This window comes from Tachysurus vachellii, chromosome 3 (assembly GCF_030014155.1).
Source record: "Tachysurus vachellii isolate PV-2020 chromosome 3, HZAU_Pvac_v1, whole genome shotgun sequence".
Taxonomy (NCBI): Eukaryota; Metazoa; Chordata; class Actinopteri; order Siluriformes; family Bagridae; genus Tachysurus; species Tachysurus vachellii.
Window position 1 is genome coordinate 12,222,311 of NC_083462.1, and position 17,835 is coordinate 12,240,145.

A 17,835-nucleotide genomic window follows, 5' to 3' on the forward strand; every position below is an offset into this window, starting at 1 on the left:
AATAAATGTCCTTATTAAGAGCTTCAGAATCTACAAACATTGTCTGTTTTCCTGTCAAAAACTAATGAGTAACTAGCATGGATTAGCTGTGGTCGTTAACCAAGGACTAAAACAAACCAACGGAACAAGAAATATAATTTCCTAACATTCAGTATCATAAAACACATTCTCACTTGTGAAACGTAATCCCTTGCTGTCTGGTTTTTAGATTTCTTTCGTTTGAACAACCAAATGCAGCACAGAGGTCCGGCATCGTCCATGCATTTGAGGTAAAGGAGCACCGTACAAAGATGGCGGCGGTTTTGACGCATTTTTAGGACCCCAATGCGACATCTAGTGTATAGATATCTATGAAAATAGAGGATGACACCATTTGCTAAGAGGGGTTTTTAATTTTCATCCTTAACACATACATTTTAAACCACAAACTACGGAGTATGTTTTGGACATTATTTAACCTTGTAAAAGACGAACAAAAATTTTAGAACAACAACATTTCTTACTCCAAGTTTTAGGGGCTAAAGGGGCTAAAAGGGGCTAGCCTCGCCCATGGTTGTACCTCAAAAAAGAAAAGAAAATCAGTGATGTCGACGTGCGTGAATTTGGCTCCCCACGTGTTTAAAAAAAAATGGCAGAACCCACCCTAACCGGAAGTGATGTAGTATTTCGAGTACGCGGTTTCTTTGAAAGTCACTCACTTCCGGTTTGGCATAGGTTGTGCTTGGGAAACGCGAAGAACAGAGAATATTTTTCAGTATATTTGTAAAAAAAAAAAAAAAAAAAAAAAGAGATAAAATCTTGTTCGGGTTTAACTTTGGACGCTTTTAACGATTGTTAAAGCTGAGGTGAGTATATTTGAGGCAAGTTTCTGCAGCTTCTTGAATTGATTAACTTGTTATTGAACCTGTGAATTCAGTTAAAACAGCATGCTTAGAGATGTGTATTAATGCTTGGAGTTTTGTCACTGGACGTTGAGAAATTACTTGAGACATAGCTATGATTAAAAAAAAAAAAAAATCAATTCCCAGCAATTCCTGAGAAAAAGACAGCCAAACAAAATAAGAGCAATGTTGGTATTTGTAGCATTACTGTTTCCTACTATACAGGACACAAGGAAGATAATACTTGAAAGTTTAAAATATATAATATTGAATAATTACTCAGTAATATTAAGTAATATAACTATAGTTTTGTTACTAAATTATCTAAACTAACTAAAATAACATGAATTAAGACAAAATGTAGGCCTTAATGTTGTAATATTATATTGCAGTATTACAGTTTGCATTTTAAAAATACCTCATACTTAATACTTAATAGTTACTCAAAAAATACCATTTATAAGCCTTGCATTTTTTTATGTATTTATTTATTGTTATTTATTTATTTATTTTTTGAAACGCCATATTTGCTAACTGCTAACTAACATTAGCTGGAGCATCTTCATGAGCAGTTTCATTAAAATTTTAAAAAGTCTGGTGAAAAAACTAAAATTTACAGCTACAATACAAGGCCAACTGCCAGTTTTCCCCTACTAAACACATGGGGAGAGTGAGGGATAATCTCTACAACTCTACATCTCTATGTATCAGAGCAAAATGTAACTCACTCAAAGGAAATATTATTTGCCATGTTTCTCATGTATAGGTCATAGACACATGATTGCTTCTGAATGACAGGAGAGTCATTCAGAGCTGATTCTGCTGAATGACAGGAGAGTGAGAGAATGGCATCTGTACAATTCTGAGAACCAGTCTTGCTCCTTAAATTCCTCCTTGGACTGGAATCTCCCGACAATAGCCATTATACAGAATTATTATTCAGCTTTGGCATTATCTGTGTGTCTTACATCTTGCTTTTCAACCAGTCAATTTATCGTTTTGTACTTTGATTAACAATTTTATTCTGTTTTTCTTTTATGTGCACATGGAAAAGAAGTTAAGTCAGAGTGATGAAAAAAATGTATGGCAACTCCCCTCTTGGACTGCCAGTGGTGTGCTTAGTCATAGAGTAGGAGATAATACACCAAGCCAATCACTGGCTAATACTAATGATGTTTCCACTTAATGTAAAAAAAGTCATCAATGGTAAAAATAGGATGGAAATGTTCTTAATGTTTGCCCATGATCCCTACATTGGAAGGTTTTCATGAAGGATTATTATTTTCATTTTATGAATACTTAATATGAAAAGTTTTGGGTGTTGTACCTTTAAAAAACTTCAAATACTGTTTTTAGGGGCCTGTTGCGAGGCTGCAAAGAATCATGCATGAAGTAGTGCTGCTATCATCAACATACACACATCATGTCTTTTTCCTCAGATTGCCATGAAATTCCATCTAGAACAACACCTGAGCCAAAGAACGATTCCAGTTTTACAGTCTGTCAGCAACCTAGTATGGATATATTGCTAGACATTCCAGAGGATTATGAAGAAAGAAAAGAGTCAGTGATGAGCAACATGCACAATTCTGTAAACGACCAGTTAGCTGCACAACAACAGGTAAATTAATATTATACATATGTTCATCAGCTACTTTTTTTAAGTTTGGCTGATGCAACTATCCCATCAACTAATTGTGTAGTGGCACTGAAATGCATCAGATCATGTGCCAGAAGGTTAGGAGTTTTCAGATAATGTTTATATGAAACATAAGAATGGGGAAAATGTGAACTCAGTGATGTGGTATGTTTGAAGTTTTTGATGCCAGTTGGGGTGGTTTGATAAGAAAAGATCAGAGAAGAATGTGGTTTAGGTCCAAAGTGGTTCAGACATACAGGAAAGCTGCAATAATTGCTGTTGTAACCCATCCCGTTTAATTCTGAGATGTTTTACTAGTAGTTATTTGACTTACAGTACATTAGCTTTCCTGTTTGTTGAACAGATGATTAGTTGGCTAGAAACTGAGACAACCCTTCTATATGGACATCTGTGATCAAAGAGGCTTTAGAGTTTAGTAATTGGATGGAATTGCCGCCGGCTCTGCTAAGCAGACGTGTGGAACACCATTGATTTATAAATCTCCAAGAGCAGTGGAATTTGCAAAAAACAATATTGATCCTGTAGATAACGTGTCAAATGTTGAAAAAAGAGAAGTATCTAAAGCACAAGAGCCATCTGACTTTATTTTCTGAGATGTTCTAAGAAGTCTCCCTTTAAGCCAAACCATGTTTTCCAGCAGATGATAGGTAATGATTTGATTACAAAAAACAAAAAGAAGGCATGAAATAAGTTACTTGTATAATTAATTGTATTCATTTAAAAATGTAATTAAACTTATAACTATTGGATTGTTCTTTTTCCCTTTGCAGACTGTCCAATACTTGGATCCTGTATTTGATGGCTCATCATTGAATGACAAGGTACCCAGTGAGACCAGTTGCGAAATACTTAATCAGTGCTCATCCCTGGGATTTAATGATTCTACTGAGGTTTGCTTTCCAGCACAGACTAAAACTACAGAGCAGACATATTTTCCCAAAAGCCCATGTTTGTCGAATGAGTGGGGATTTAATATAGAGGAGCAGGCAACAAATTTGAAAGAACACATGTGTTGTGTTTCTGTTAACAAATCAAACAGTAATGGGGATGAAAAAGGTTTCTCATTTTTGAGACAAGCTCATCATAGTTCTCATAGAACGTCCAAAGTACATGAACAATCTTGTAAAAATGTCAGTCCTGATAAATGTATGGAAAGCCCAAATAAGAGCTGTACAGACAACAATGCAACCTCCTACAGACATATCAGCATGCCTGGTCATCATTTGAAGTTTGAAACCATCTCTGCTGAACCAAACCCTGTATATTTATCTACCTCTGATAGTCAACATGATAACAGTGAAAAAGACAATTCTCCAACGCTCACCTCTTTGGAGCATTTTCAACCATCATTGGAAATCACAAGTACTTGGACAAAGAGTGAAGAGTGTAATCCATTGTCTGAAAAAGAGGAATCCATCACCAACAAAACAAAGCCGAAGTGTATGCCAATAAATCCACCCCTTCTAACCACTGCCACTCACAGTTCTTGCAAAGTGGTGAGGAAAATAGAAAATGGAGGGGCACATATGTTGTATGACACACCTTCCTGTAGCCAAAGTTACTCTTCATGTGAGCTTTCATCATTTGATACACACAATACCTCACTGAGAAGTAACAGTGACAGAGAGACAGATTATGGCCAAATTACTCAAAAAATTCTGAATACTGTAGAGGTCTATGATGATAGTTCTGCTCATTATAATTTCCTGGGCCAATTACAGTCTTTGACTGAGACAGAAGTAAACAGCGTTTCCACCTTAGAGAACGCAAGTAAAGAGAGAAAATCTGAAAATAACTTCACGAGTCCACAAACACCTGCTGATTTCCTTGAGGAAGAAACAGCCCAAGTAGATCCCTACAAGGACAATTTAACTCCCTTTGCAAAGATTGAACATGAAATTGATTCCAGTGGTGAGACATCCTTTGTAAATAGCAGTAACATCGGTACTCCTGTTACAATGAAAAAAAGTACTCCTTTGCACTCCTTACAAAAAAGAAAACTACTGAAAATGACCAACGTGCCATCAACAATTCAGGAAGCTTCTAAGAGCATAACTGATAATTCTGGGAAAGATTTGAAAAAGATCAAAATAAAGGCAGTAAAAAAATATTTACGAGACAGACGTGCAGATAGATGTCAGAAAAGCGGGAAGGTCACAAATCCAGCTTCACTTACTAATTATGGATGGAATAGGTGTGTGAAGTCAAGTCAAATGTTCAGGCATCACATTGACCAGGTATTCAAGGTGTCTTCAGGTCCACAGCCAAATAATTTTCAAAAGGGGTCACAAAATATGAACAGATTATTGGGTTGTTTTAAAGACTCTTTAAAGACTGAAATACATAATGAGCAGCATAACATCATGGTTCAAAACAGTGGAAAGGCTCTCCAATCAAATACTATTAATACACTACTAAAAACACCTTCTACTTCAGAGAAAGCTGTCTGCACTGAGCTAAATGGTGATGCAGCGTTCGAGTTGTCTATGCAGTCCACTATTAATAGTACAGGATTCCATTTCTGCATTGCAAATGCATTTAACAAAAGAGAAAATGATGAAAGGTCAAGAAATTCCTTAATGGCTGTGAGTGAGAAAGCAACTGATTTATCAGAAATGGATGTTGGTATTACAAGTTCTATATGTGGAGCAAATGCAATTTCACTTAAACATTCTCCAATTCAGAAAGTGGACAGATTTACACAGTATCTTGATGAGGACTACATGACTACAATAAATAAGGACACATTTACAGTAACCGATGCTGTTACATCATCAAGAATTGCAAAGAAATATATCAATTGTAAGTTCTGTCGTCAAACCTTCCGTCATATCTCTGCATGTATTGCTCATCAGCGTATTCATACAGGTGAAAAACCTTACAGATGTGAACTCTGTGGCAAGAAATTTGCTCAGCTGTCCAAACTCCGATCCCATAGAAATGTCCATGTCCAGTCTATGTCTTGGCCTTGTCCATGCTGCAGAAAAAAATTCTCTGAGAAAGGGGATTTGGTATCTCATTTAACAACCCATGTAAAGGACTTCAAGCAAAATAATGAATCAAGTCTACAAAACAGCAAACTTGATGCACCTTTAAAAGACTTTGCACATAGTAAGAGGGTAATTTTTGAGATTTCTAACAAATTTAACAACAGATATGTGCAGAAAAATCACAAACATGACCAGGAAAAGCTACTGTCCTGTAGGACTTGTGGAAAAGAATTTTGGACATCTTCACAGCTAGTAGTCCATGAGAAGACCCACTGGCCAGTTAAACCTTATGCTTGTTCAATTTGTGCCAAAGGTTTTAATCAGATCAGGGCTCTGAAAAAGCATTCTCAAAAACACACAGGGGAGACACCGTTCTCCTGTTCTCACTGTGGTTGTGAATTCTCTGATCTTCCTGCATTGAGGGTGCATCAAATTTCTAAAATATGCAATCAGAAGCAGAATTTAAACAGAAAGAATTACGACATAAAGGGCTTTCTGGTCACTTATGGAGTTGATGGTCAAGTTAATACACCAGTGTTCTTCAAGTGCCAAATATGCAAACAACTCTGTCAGACATGGTGTCAATATACTCTTCACCTTCAAACCCACACAAAGTCTCCACCCTATCTTTGCTTTGCTTGTGGGCAGAGCTATGAAAAGAATGCTGTAGTGAATGTTCATTGCAGGGTATGTTGTCAGATAAGTGGGGAGGAGGTGGCTTGTGGTTCCTCATTTCCTGAAATCTTGAATAGTGACCCCAGAGAATATGCTTACTTGAAGGATACTTTACAAACTGACCAGTATTCTACAGAAGCGTCCAAAGGAAATTCTCTGTCAAGTGCTGGCCAGTTTCAAAAGAATTCTGAAACTTTGAGTAATCTACCAACAGAATACTTTGCAACTGAGTCCTCTCAGTTTGTAAATGCTTCACATTTGACTGAAACCGTGCATCTGTTACCCCCATCACCTACACCTGTGATGACTTGTGCCTCCTTAAACAATTCTCTGGAATGTGTTGAAACACCAACTCTCCGGAGATTTAAGTGCCCACATTGTGGTCAGAGGTACAAACGATACAGGACTTTGTCCCTTCACATGCAAACACATGCCCATGCTTTTAGATACACTTGTAGATATTGTGGCCAGTCTTTTGAAAGGTGGAACAAACTCTGGTTGCACCAACGAATTCATTGTCGAAAAGTACGTTGCTATACTTGTTCACAGTGCAATGTCCAATTTCATTTCTTTAGCACATATAAAATGCACCTGCTGAGCCATGCTGAAGAAAGACCCTATGCTTGTTCACTTTGCCCCCAAACCTTTGCTCTAAAAGAAGGCTTGCATGTTCACCAATACAATTTTCACAGACCATCAAGAAAATTACAATGTGATGTTTGTGCCAGAAGCTTTAGTAATTTCACAAACTTGGTTAAGCACAGTCTCCTTCACAATGGTATTAGGTCTCACCAATGCCTTTCATGCAATCTCTCATTTGCAAATAACAAACACCTACAGGAACATTTGAATACTCATAATAATTCTGCCAGCCTCCTCCCTTCCATCCCATCTGAGCCCTTAACATTTCTACACAAATGTAATATATGTAAGAGCAGCTTCTCAAATGGGGATCTACTCTATGCTCATCAGATATGTCATACCAGAGATTTAAAGAGACAAGAGGGTTCTACCGAAATAAACGAATCTACCTCAGTTGGTCTTGGAGGCGCAGAGTCTACGACTAGCAGGTCTCTCTTATCAACTCTTAACCTTGATGCCATTCCAAAGGAGAGCCTTTTTAAATACCCTCACCCAGATATGCTGTATGTGTCATCCCATCTTTCAAGCATGGTAAAACGCATCCCAATCATTAACCTAGATTCAGATGGTGAGGACTACCAACAGGAAGCCAGCACTGACCCTGTTTCTCCAAACTGTAGAACTGGACAAAGCATTTCTGGGAGTTCTCAAGAATATACCGAAACTGAGAAGATGCACCAACCACAGGCTTTAAAAAAACAAGATACTATTCAGTTTCAGAATGCTGGAGAGATTCCAGTGCGTCACACAGACATAGTAACTTATAATCTTCAGGACAAAGCTACTCACAACAGAACCCAAATGATTGAGTTTGTTGAAACAAGTGTATTCTTGGAGGGCCCAACAACCACCGTGAATACTGCTGAAAATGAAATGCAGGATGAGACCCTTGATTGTGCAGACTGCTCTGAAAAGTTAGACAGTGGTATGGGATTATATGAACACTATTTACTACATGCATTAGGTAATACCTCTTGTAAAATACCTTACAGATGTCTCTGAAAGTGGACAAGTCTTTTGACTCATGTCAGTTTTAGTGAAGAATTTGAACGTGATTTTTTTTTTTTAAATAGTTGCATTAAGAAATACTGTAAAAGAATGTGAATGATAAGATGTTACACAGGTGATTTACATAAGATAGTCATGTAATATCATTGCAAAAGGCTATTTTATTTTATATATTTTTTTTACTCATTAGACATAGTATTAGTACAGATTCAAGAAAGTGTTTTCGCCTTGCTGCTCCTGTGCCTTTTATGGGAATGTAAGTCATAGTTACAGATTGTTTACAAACTTTTATCCATTTCATCTTGTATACCAGAAAAGTAATCTACAGTGTTATGCAGACTGGCACCAGAAATCTTATTAGATAAAAAGCTACCTTGTATTTTTGGATTTGAATACTGTATCAGTAAATAAACAGACATACTCAGACATGTTTTTAGATTGATGAATGTAAACTAACTGATTCATTTATGGTGAATACAGTTCATGAGAATTTTGTTGAAATCCTTTACAATAGTCTTACATTGAGCCTTTAAAAGATTTTCAATAAAACTTCTTAAAACTTAGCAATGTGTGGATGTGTTAAATCAACATGAAAGGAAAAATGGCAATAAGTTTGCACTTATTCCAGATTAATGGACCATTGGAAATGTAATTTGCTTGAGGTGGCTGATAAATGCACAAGAAAACTAATCTTCACACAGTTAAATCATTGTAAACACCATTGGGTGGAGAAGCAAAAAAAGAAGCAATAGGGAACATTTGCAGTATTCTTAAACAAACTTGTTTTAATTGAAACAAAAGAAATGAACATGGAGAACAAGCAACAAGAGAAACTGATTAGATGCAAGCTGTGTGAAATTGAGGTACTGGCTTTGCCAATGAATATCTTAGCAAATTAGTACACATACAATGCTTAAATGTTTATTTTATTTATGTTTTTTTTTTTTTTTTCATCAAAGGACTTATCTATCTGGTTAGGATATTGTCTACAGCGATCATTTCTTCTTCTCCTCATCCTTTTTGCCATCTGGCTTGGTTCCGCTCTGAGAAGCTAAGGAGCCCATGGCATTACGGATGGCCTCGTTGTTGGGGTCCACACCAGGCAAATTCTCTAGTACACTTTGGAGGAATTCTGGGTCTTGCATTACATCATAGTCGTCCTCTTCCTGTTGGTAATGATAAAAAAATTTATGAATAGACAACAGACAATAGAGTTTTAGGGCACTTTCGCGACTATTGCACAGTTAGCTTTGTTTTGGTTTTTCCCCCGCTGAAGTGCAGAATGATGGCCAAGCTAGAAAAACAATCATGGAGGACAAAGTGAATTGTTGGAGAGCAAGCAGATTTATGAAATGTTGACATTTCAATATAAATTCCACTTCCCTGGCTCCACATTAACTGTACCTGCGTACAGTCCTACGAGTAGTTCCTTTTATTTATTTTCTGCTTCCAAAGCCACAGTGAGTGCAAATAACCAACTAATCACCGTTAAACCAATTTGATCATTACTGACAACAAACCTATACCAGATACATTATATTCGTGATAATTCAGTCATAAGCCTATTAGCGAGATCAGACACTGATGTTGGGTAAGGAGGTCAAGGTGAAGCCGACATTTCAGTTCATTTCAACCTTCACATTGTGCACAGAACCATTGTCATGCTGGAAACGAAATATAGCACAATCTTTATCTTCTCACTATTTTTGGCTGAACTCAAAACATTTTCTGTTTACAGTACATTGACTAAGAATTACCATTTGGTATTTCCTGCAATTCTTTAAGCACAGTTTAAATACTTCTGCACAAGAGGTTTTCAGGTCAGGCACAAAACAACCCTGCCCTACAGGATTCCATATCAAAACAATTCCATCATGCATACCTGCTGCTGTGTCAGTGACATTATACAACTAACAAGCTTGTCTTAACTTTCCACCAATAACTACTTTCATACTGATACTATATTTCTTGCACCTAACAATGCCTTCATACTCAATGTTTACATACATTTGGATGAATATTTGCACCTTACAATTCACTGTTTACATTTACTCATTCAGATTTTCAAAATATATTCACTTGGTTTATTTGTCTATTTATTACAATTACACTGCTGTTACATGCATACAAATCGGTTTCTATATAGCACTAACTACTCATCTAATTATACAAACTCTACATTGTATTGCCAATGTAAACACTTGATTTGAGAAAGAGAAACAGTACATTTGATTCCTCTGTATGTCTGTACGTCACATATGGTGGCATTGACAAAGAACCTTGAACCCAACATGATTTCCATGATCAGAGTTTTAAATCACAAATTATTCCTCTACAATTACAAAATATTAATTTTGAATACTAGGGCATGGTACATTTTGGGTAGGCTTATGTTACGATGTACATATCAATGTACACATCTATTTAAACCACAACACACACCCTGCTGCCTTTTAAAAGAAATCAGAATGCACATGCAACCATCGTGTACAGAAGGTTTTGGGTGGCATTACCTTTGCTGATTCGGCTGTGTCCATTGGAGCGCCAGTGTCCATTGACTCACCAAATTCTGTAAAGCAAACAAGAATCAAGTTAAGCACACTGTAGAAGTTATAAAAGGCAGAGGTATGCCATGTAACTCCAGAGGTTTTATTTTTATTAGTTTTTACACCAACCCAATTGCTAGGGCAACATATACTTCTTGGACAAAATCTTTAAGTTAGTTCGACCAATTTTTTTTTTTTATTAAACACAGGTACAATTGTCTAGTTAGTGAATATGTTTTAAGGACATGGCCATCTCTACCATTTACAAAACTCTACCATGTCCACCCCTGAAGGTAACAAGGAGCATTTAACTTCAGTATATGAATCCAAAGTGCCAACAAACCTCCTCCAGCCAGGGACATCTGCATGGCATAAGCAATCTGCTCCTCCTCAGTCATGCTGCTGAAATCTGGCAGTGATGTCACACCAGTCTCAGGCTGAGACACAGACATCTTCAGCAGAGCTTCCTCTGATTCTGAAAATACACATGACCATGTAATGTCTAAGACAACAAATGCAAAGCATTTATTATTGTGAAGTGATTTCCACTAATGGTTACCAAGGGTCTTTTTAAATAAGATGATGCCCAGTAAGACATTTAGTTTTTAGTACACCATTGTATTGATTAACTAACTATTTATTAACTAACCTAAGCCCAACTTACCATCAGCAGAAGGAGTGACAATTCCGGCTTCAGCAGCTGATTGGGCAGCCGCTCTCCGAGCCTCTTCCTCCTGACGCTGCCTTTGCTCCTCCATGGACACACGCAGAGCCTGAGAGAGAGAGAGAGAGAGAGAAATAGAGACAGAGACATATGCAGGAGGTTTATTCCTGTCATTTAAACACTACTCTGGTGTATGGCTTTATGGAAAGATTCACCATAATCTGTGTTCCTGTGTTTTTTTTTTGGTTGTTTTTTTTCAGAATCAATTAAAATTCAATGATGTCTCCCCTGCCAATAAATCTAGTTCTTTGTTTCACTACAGATCTAAATTATATACAACATACTTTTCCGCATTCCCACCCCATTCAGTGCACATTGTACAGATCTGTTTGTATTCTTACTTTATGTGTTTGTTTATTTTCTCTTTCCTTGCCCTAACATAAAACACATAGGAAGCTATTGGGGGAAAAGGTCTGACACTTTCACCAAGAAAGGAAACAAAACAAGGCAGCATGACTGAAGAAATCAGAGGCATCTGCAATCTTCATTTTTCACATATTAACTAGACCACCAATATTACCAGGGCAAGCTCAGGATCTGCGCTAGGATCCACCCCAAACTCAAAGTCACTAGCTCCCAGTCCCATCATGGTCCCACCCTCGCCTGCCAGGATAGGAGAGGAGAGCAGCGCGTCTGCCAAGCTGGGACCAGGAGGAACTGTGACCAAGTGAGAGCCCGTTCCTTCCTTTCCATTTAGAGTGTTTACAAATGCAGTCAACTTCTCAGTGTTCACTTCCTACAAATAAAACAGGAAAAGATAATGAAACAGTGAGGAAACTGTCCAGCAAATTAAAAACCCAGACAAATAAACAGGTCTAAATTATCTATTGCCCACTCCTAACATGAATGCTAATTCCTTCACATGGGAAAGTAGACAGAGTTACTAGAGAAGGACATGCATTTATTTAGCCAGTACCACAGCAAACTTCACATAAAAAGATATGTTTGGGGGGAAATGTTAAATGATTCCATTCGCTCACACAGTTAAATAAAAAAGCCTTTATATTGTATCAGTATTTTTATAATTGATCAAAAGGACCAGAGCCAGTCACCTCTTCTCCAAAATTAATCACATCAACATTGACCTTCTCTTTCTTCAGACGTTTTGCCAGTTTCAACAGCTGTGAATGAGAAAGTGTTCCAATTTAAGAGAGCAAAACAGCTTACAAGCAGTTTTGTTCATACATCAAACCAACAGTATAAAAAATACTATCAGTACAAATTGAAAAATTAGACACACAGCATCTTACATCTTTCTCATTGTCCTCCACTGGACTGCCAACAAAAGCGATGATCCTCATCTTGTGGTTCTTCCCCTGTCTGTGCTTCAGTGCCAACTAAGACAAACAAAAATAAAATGACCATCAAAAACCAAGTAAAAAACACACACATGCAGAGGTTAGAGTACTGAACAACAGATGCTGGCTCACATGGGCTACTCTGATGCCAGTACAAAAGCTGATCTTGCCAAGGGGTTGAACGGCGTGCAGTTTGGAGAGGATGCGCCCAGTGTCTAGTGTTAAAGTAGTCAGGACCTCACAGTTACTGCAACAAAAACACAATCAATCAGTAGATCACAAACCTGATGCACATTATTATGTAAATATACTTTAATATTATCAGTGTTTTATTTGCACACCTGATATAATCCATTAATAAAAAGGGACTATCAAAGGAAACCATTGGATTTTATTAGCATGGATAAACCAAGTTTACAGTTGCACTGTATGATTTTGCCGTACTTGGGTGACTAAAGCTCTTCTGAATAATTATATAAGTATAAATAATATATAAGTATATAATAATATATACTAAACGTGTTTCAATAAGCTCTGGAAGGTGTGTAATGTATGCATCGTCATGATCCAATATACATCATATGACTAAAAGTATGTAGACACTGAACCATCACACCCACTTGTGCTTGCTCAAAATTTTCATTCCGCCACCCGTGTTATAATGCAATCCACTCTTCTGTGAAGGCTTTCCACTATATGTTAGAGCATGGCTGTGGGTATTTGTGATCATTCAGATACAAGAGCATTACTGAGATCAGACACTGATGTGGGTCTGTGCTTTGTGCACAGGGGCATTGTCATGCTGGAACAGTGTTTGGACCTCTTAGTTACAGTCAAATTAAATTGCAGTGCTTTGTCCCAAGAGTTTGGGGAAGAACCAAATATGGGTGTGATGGCATGGTGCCCACAAACTTTTAGGAATACGGCATATTTAACAAAAACCAAGGTAGAAAGGATGTTTAATATGACCATAATGTCAACATGGTGTGGTGGCTCAGTAACCTGTACACTGTAAATATAACTCTACTGCTTACCATTAGTGACATGCAAAAAATGTACCACACTGAAATGCAACACCTTCAGTGTATTGCTCTTATATCACTTGATTACTTCAGGAAAACAATCAGCAGGAAATGACTTTTTTAGAAATGACTTTTTTAGTTCCCTGTTACACTATGATCAGTGATGCAGTATCGCCACACTGAAACACAATCGCTATTCAGTCACAGCTCTAAGCCATACTCAGGGCATGGCTGTAATCAGAGATGGGCATGAAAGTCATTTTCTAGGAATATACATTAGTGTGAAATGCATTGAAGGTATTGCTTTTCAGTGCAGTGTGTTTGATTCATGTCACAAATGAGCAAGCACCATTTAACTAGATTTGTAAAGTTCGTCACAACAATCTTTGATGTTGGCTTTGACGATGCAAGTATTCGCAAAGGCCAGTGTTTTTGGTGGCGAGTGGACATAATGGTCAGTGTTCCTTTTGGAAGCAAGTAAACAGAAAGCTAGGGTGCCAAAACATTCGGAGGTAAGTGGAGACGAGCATGTGACGTCATCAGAATACCCGTGAGGAAGTTCCCCTCATTGTTCTCAGTGTTTTGATACATCACATGTCCATGTTGTAAAATTTTTTTTGATTTTGCATATTTTGGGGGCGGGGCTTCAGCACAACCAAAAGGCCAGTCAATACACCAATTTAAAACTGTGTTCAGAGTATCACCCTAAAGGAGCTGGCCAGGTTTGGTGTAGATAGTTTGAAAGCTTGCCGAGTTATAAACTTTAGAAGTTTATAATGGGAGTCTATGGGGAAAAAAGGCCACTTTGAGACCCGGTACCAGAAGTACCAGTACTCGGATCGCTTAGAAAAGTAATAGCAACAAACATCAGACCAGGGTCTACAACATATCCAAATTTGGTGCATGTGGCTCGAAAGCCCTAGGAGGAGTTACTCTTGATATATTTTTGTCTAAGCTTAAATAGGAAAACAGAATGTTGGCTTCTACAAAGCCAACATAATTAAATTTATCAACATTGTGAATGCTTTTCCTTCTAAAAATGAAATCTCTTTCATGGGTCATCAACAGGCAGCTGCTACAAATTAATATATGAATTAGTTACAGTTTCTTTACACACTTACTTTGCCATAGTGATAAGCCCAACGTTGTTTTCCGGATTGCTGCGTGTCTTTGAGTGACATACAATATTGACAGCGTCCTGCTGTGCCTGTAGTCGGGTTGGCAGGAAGTCACCATTCCTCATGTACTCACTGTTGTCCACACTGGAGAGCAGAAAAAAATAAATAATACAATGAATGAGTATAGGGATTGAGTGCAATGCTTAATCAACAAAAGGTTACATTACACTAAAACATACAAAAGTACCAGAGGCTGAGATTACTCTTCAGAAGAGAAGGTACAATTGTCTCTTTTATTCATTTTTTCATTTCATGTAAGGCATTTAGCAGAATCCCTTATCAAGAGCAAATTACATTTATTTCATTTTATACATCTGAGCATTTGAGGGTTAAGGGCCTTGCTCAGGGGCCCAGCAGTGGCCGCTTGGTGGACCTGGGAATCGAACCCTGAACAAGGACTCTGAGAATTCTCACTGTTTTGTTGCCATTGATTTGAAAATGTTAAATAATCAAACAGGTATGTATTTAAAAATTAAAAAGCAAAAAGTTTATAATGGTTAAAGTTATAAAACAAACATTTTTTTTTTTTTTACATGAAAACATTAAAAAGGTAAAAACATGTTCAAAGCTTAAATTGTTGAGATGTTGAAGGTAAAATGTTAAAACACTGCCAAAAAAGATAGCTGTCTATGGAAGAATACAAGGCATTTGGAGGTTGGGAAAAGTGGAAAAATTACTCAGAGATAGCACAAACATTAACAATAAGCAATACAGCAATTTGGAATGCCCTGAAAAGGATAGAAACCACTAGTGCACCAACAGCCTGCCAGTGAACAGGTTAACAGCTGGCGACAAACAGTGAGGGCTATAAAGGGGAAAAAATTTGAATCACAAACCACCTCCACAAGGCAGTGGTGAAGGCATCACAGTCCACTATTCATACAAGAATTTGAACATAAACATAGAGGCCATATCATAAAACGCAAACTAATAGTCAACAATAAGAATCAGAAGTGCAGACAGGAATTCACAAAGAAATACAGAGATAACCCACAGAAGTTCTGGAACCAAATAATGTCTACTGAAATTAATGGAAAGGCCAAAAGGTGGAGGAAGAAATAATCTGCTCGTGATACAAGCTCACTAGTCAAAGATGGCTTGGGTTTGCACGGCGGCTTCCGAAACAGGCACGACGAACTTTACTGAAGACTTAACAACAATTTATCTGCAGAATAAATTTACATAGAAATTCATCCAGTTTGATTTGGGAGGAACTTCATCAGTCTGCAAGAAAATGATTTAAACACACACTACCGACTTTTTTTTTTTAATCAAGGGGGACTGGCCAAGTTAATCACCAGACCTTAACCCAACTGAGTCTTCATTTTGAGCAACCCCACCACCCATGTTCATGAATCTCCACCCCAAGGGTCCACAGGGTGACCTGTAAAATGACTGACAGGGTAACATCCAAACAAAAACAAGCATTCCAAACCGTAAGTCAGTTTTCCCCAAATAGAAAGAACAAACTATTAAGAAATTAAAAAAAACTTTAAATCAGCCTGGCACCTTGCTAACTCTTATTTATTATTATTTTTTTTTTTAAAAAGATCAGTGTCATGCTTTGATGTTTTTAACACATCTAAACTATAATTAATTACAGTCCCACGTCAGCATCTAATTCAAACCCACCAAAAAAAAAAAAGAAAAAAAAAAAAAAGAAATAGCTAGCTTGACATAGTGTCAATAAAATGATCTGCCCCTTTGCGACTTACAGGAAGCGATCTAATAAATAAGAAGTAATGTGAGAAGAATAAGTAGAAGTTAGTAGAAGGAGGAGATGGAGGAGATGAAGGAATAACGATGAAATCTATACTGTACTTAGCTTCATGTCAGCTATGAAGCTAATCTTAATACTGTCACTACTGTGTAACAATCAGACACAATTCCACACTCAAATCAAACACTGTTGCTGTTATTAAAACACATCTAATTCGTTTTCATCGCTGTAAACTTAGTACGTTTTGTTGATAAGCTCCTGTTTTTGTTTTACCCAGGATGCTAATATGTTAGCTAGCTTCCCTGTAGGTGGAACAGATAATGACTCAGGAGAATATCGAGTGCAATGCAACTATTCGATCACATTTCGCGTCTCGTTAACCTTAAAACGAAACCACAGCCGCGTCTTTAATACAACAAACCCCAACGGATCTTATTAGCTCGTAGAAACCCGAAATAAAACAAAAACGTTTAGGCAAATTCGTTTAATTTCTTACCAGACCATAGTGCTTTCGAGCACCATCTTGGAAGCTTTCTACTCACGAACAACGCGGATGCTGGTTGGACCACATGACGCTATTCATAACACCGCAGCTGATTGGCTGAGAGTTTTGTCGATTTATTTACTATCGCCTCCTATTGGTGATACAGTGCAATCAAAACAGACGGTGGAAAAAAAAGACTTTGTAAGAATCAGAATCAGAATCTTTATAATTTTTTTTAGTGCCAATACACAGAGACAACAACACAGACAATAAAATAAGATAATAAAATACAGTACAGTTCGAGATTCAATATTCAAAGCGTTTATTGTCATATAACCAGTGAGGAAACAGGTTTCCCTGAGCAATGAAATTCTTACTTTCCCTCCACAAGAATGCCAGGACTGTACATACACACTATACATTATATAAATGCAGTATAATGTAGTATTGCAAGTGGGTGCAATATACTATAATAATGTCAGGAATAACCCAGGTATTTAAAGCAGCAATAACATTAATAGATGTGCAAAATTGAGATGGAGTGCAAATATTAATATAATATTTCAAGAAAGTGCAAATAGTATAACAATAGCAGCAACGACAATAACAGATGTGCAAAATTAGATGAGGCTACATGAATAATGTTAGCAGTGTATAATGGTGGTGGTAATAGCAGCAATATGAATTACAATGTTCAAAAGGATGAACAGTTGGTCTGACTGTTCACTAAGTTCTGCTGTAGATGACAGAATAGAATTGAATAGAATTGAATGAGATGCAGGAATGTACTAGGATGGAGGTGGTCACAGTTCTTGTGACTGGTTGTGCTGGTATTTGGGGCTTTGTCGCACCAGACAGATTGTAAATGTTGAAAAAGAGGATGACTTGGATATGAGGGATCCAAAGTGATTTCCTAATTCTGGATCTTACAAATAATAATGATGTATTAAATGTGCAATAGTCAGTCTTTTCTGTGGCATCATTCATCAAAATCATTTGTACAAAAC

At 37.2% G+C, this 17,835-nt stretch overlaps 2 protein-coding genes across 2 annotated transcripts; one reads left to right on the plus strand and one right to left on the minus strand.

Annotated features, from left to right (window-relative positions):
• Positions 1 to 708: 708 nt before the first annotated feature.
• si:ch73-347e22.4 (zinc finger protein 729) lies at positions 709 to 8,280 on the plus strand. Its single transcript, XM_060865754.1, has 3 exons — positions 709 to 845; positions 2,321 to 2,502; positions 3,312 to 8,280. The coding sequence occupies exons 2-3, from the start codon at positions 2,398 to 2,400 to the stop codon at positions 7,848 to 7,850; spliced, it is 4,644 nt and encodes a 1,547-aa protein (XP_060721737.1). The 5' UTR covers positions 709 to 845; positions 2,321 to 2,397; the 3' UTR covers positions 7,851 to 8,280.
• Positions 8,281 to 8,614: 334 nt separating this feature from the next.
• On the minus strand, positions 8,615 to 16,936 carry psmd4a (proteasome 26S subunit ubiquitin receptor, non-ATPase 4a). Its single transcript, XM_060865756.1, has 10 exons — positions 16,841 to 16,936; positions 14,568 to 14,708; positions 12,557 to 12,671; positions 12,377 to 12,463; positions 12,179 to 12,247; positions 11,647 to 11,862; positions 11,067 to 11,175; positions 10,746 to 10,877; positions 10,370 to 10,425; positions 8,615 to 9,022 (listed from the first exon to the last, which is right to left on the minus strand). Exons 1-10 carry the CDS (start codon positions 16,864 to 16,866, stop codon positions 8,852 to 8,854), a joined length of 1,122 nt encoding a protein of 373 aa, XP_060721739.1. The 5' UTR covers positions 16,867 to 16,936; the 3' UTR covers positions 8,615 to 8,851.
• Between the last annotated feature and the right edge of the window lie 899 nt (positions 16,937 to 17,835).

Excerpts from the sequence above, each read along its gene's own strand:
- si:ch73-347e22.4 (XM_060865754.1), top strand. The coding sequence starts at position 2,398 with ATGGATATATTGCTAGACATTCCAGAGGATTATGAAGAAAGAAAAGAG. Across the intron at positions 2,503-3,311 it reads AGTTAGCTGCACAACAACAG|ACTGTCCAATACTTGGATCC; the intron begins GTAAATTAATAT and ends TTCCCTTTGCAG.
- psmd4a (XM_060865756.1), bottom strand. The coding sequence starts at position 16,866 with ATGGTGCTCGAAAGCACTATGGTCTG. Across the intron at positions 11,863-12,178 it reads TGATTAATTTTGGAGAAGAG|GAAGTGAACACTGAGAAGTT; the intron begins GTGACTGGCTCT and ends TTTTATTTGTAG. Across the intron at positions 11,176-11,646 it reads CAGATCCTGAGCTTGCCCTG|GCTCTGCGTGTGTCCATGGA; the intron begins GTAATATTGGTG and ends TCTCTCTCTCAG.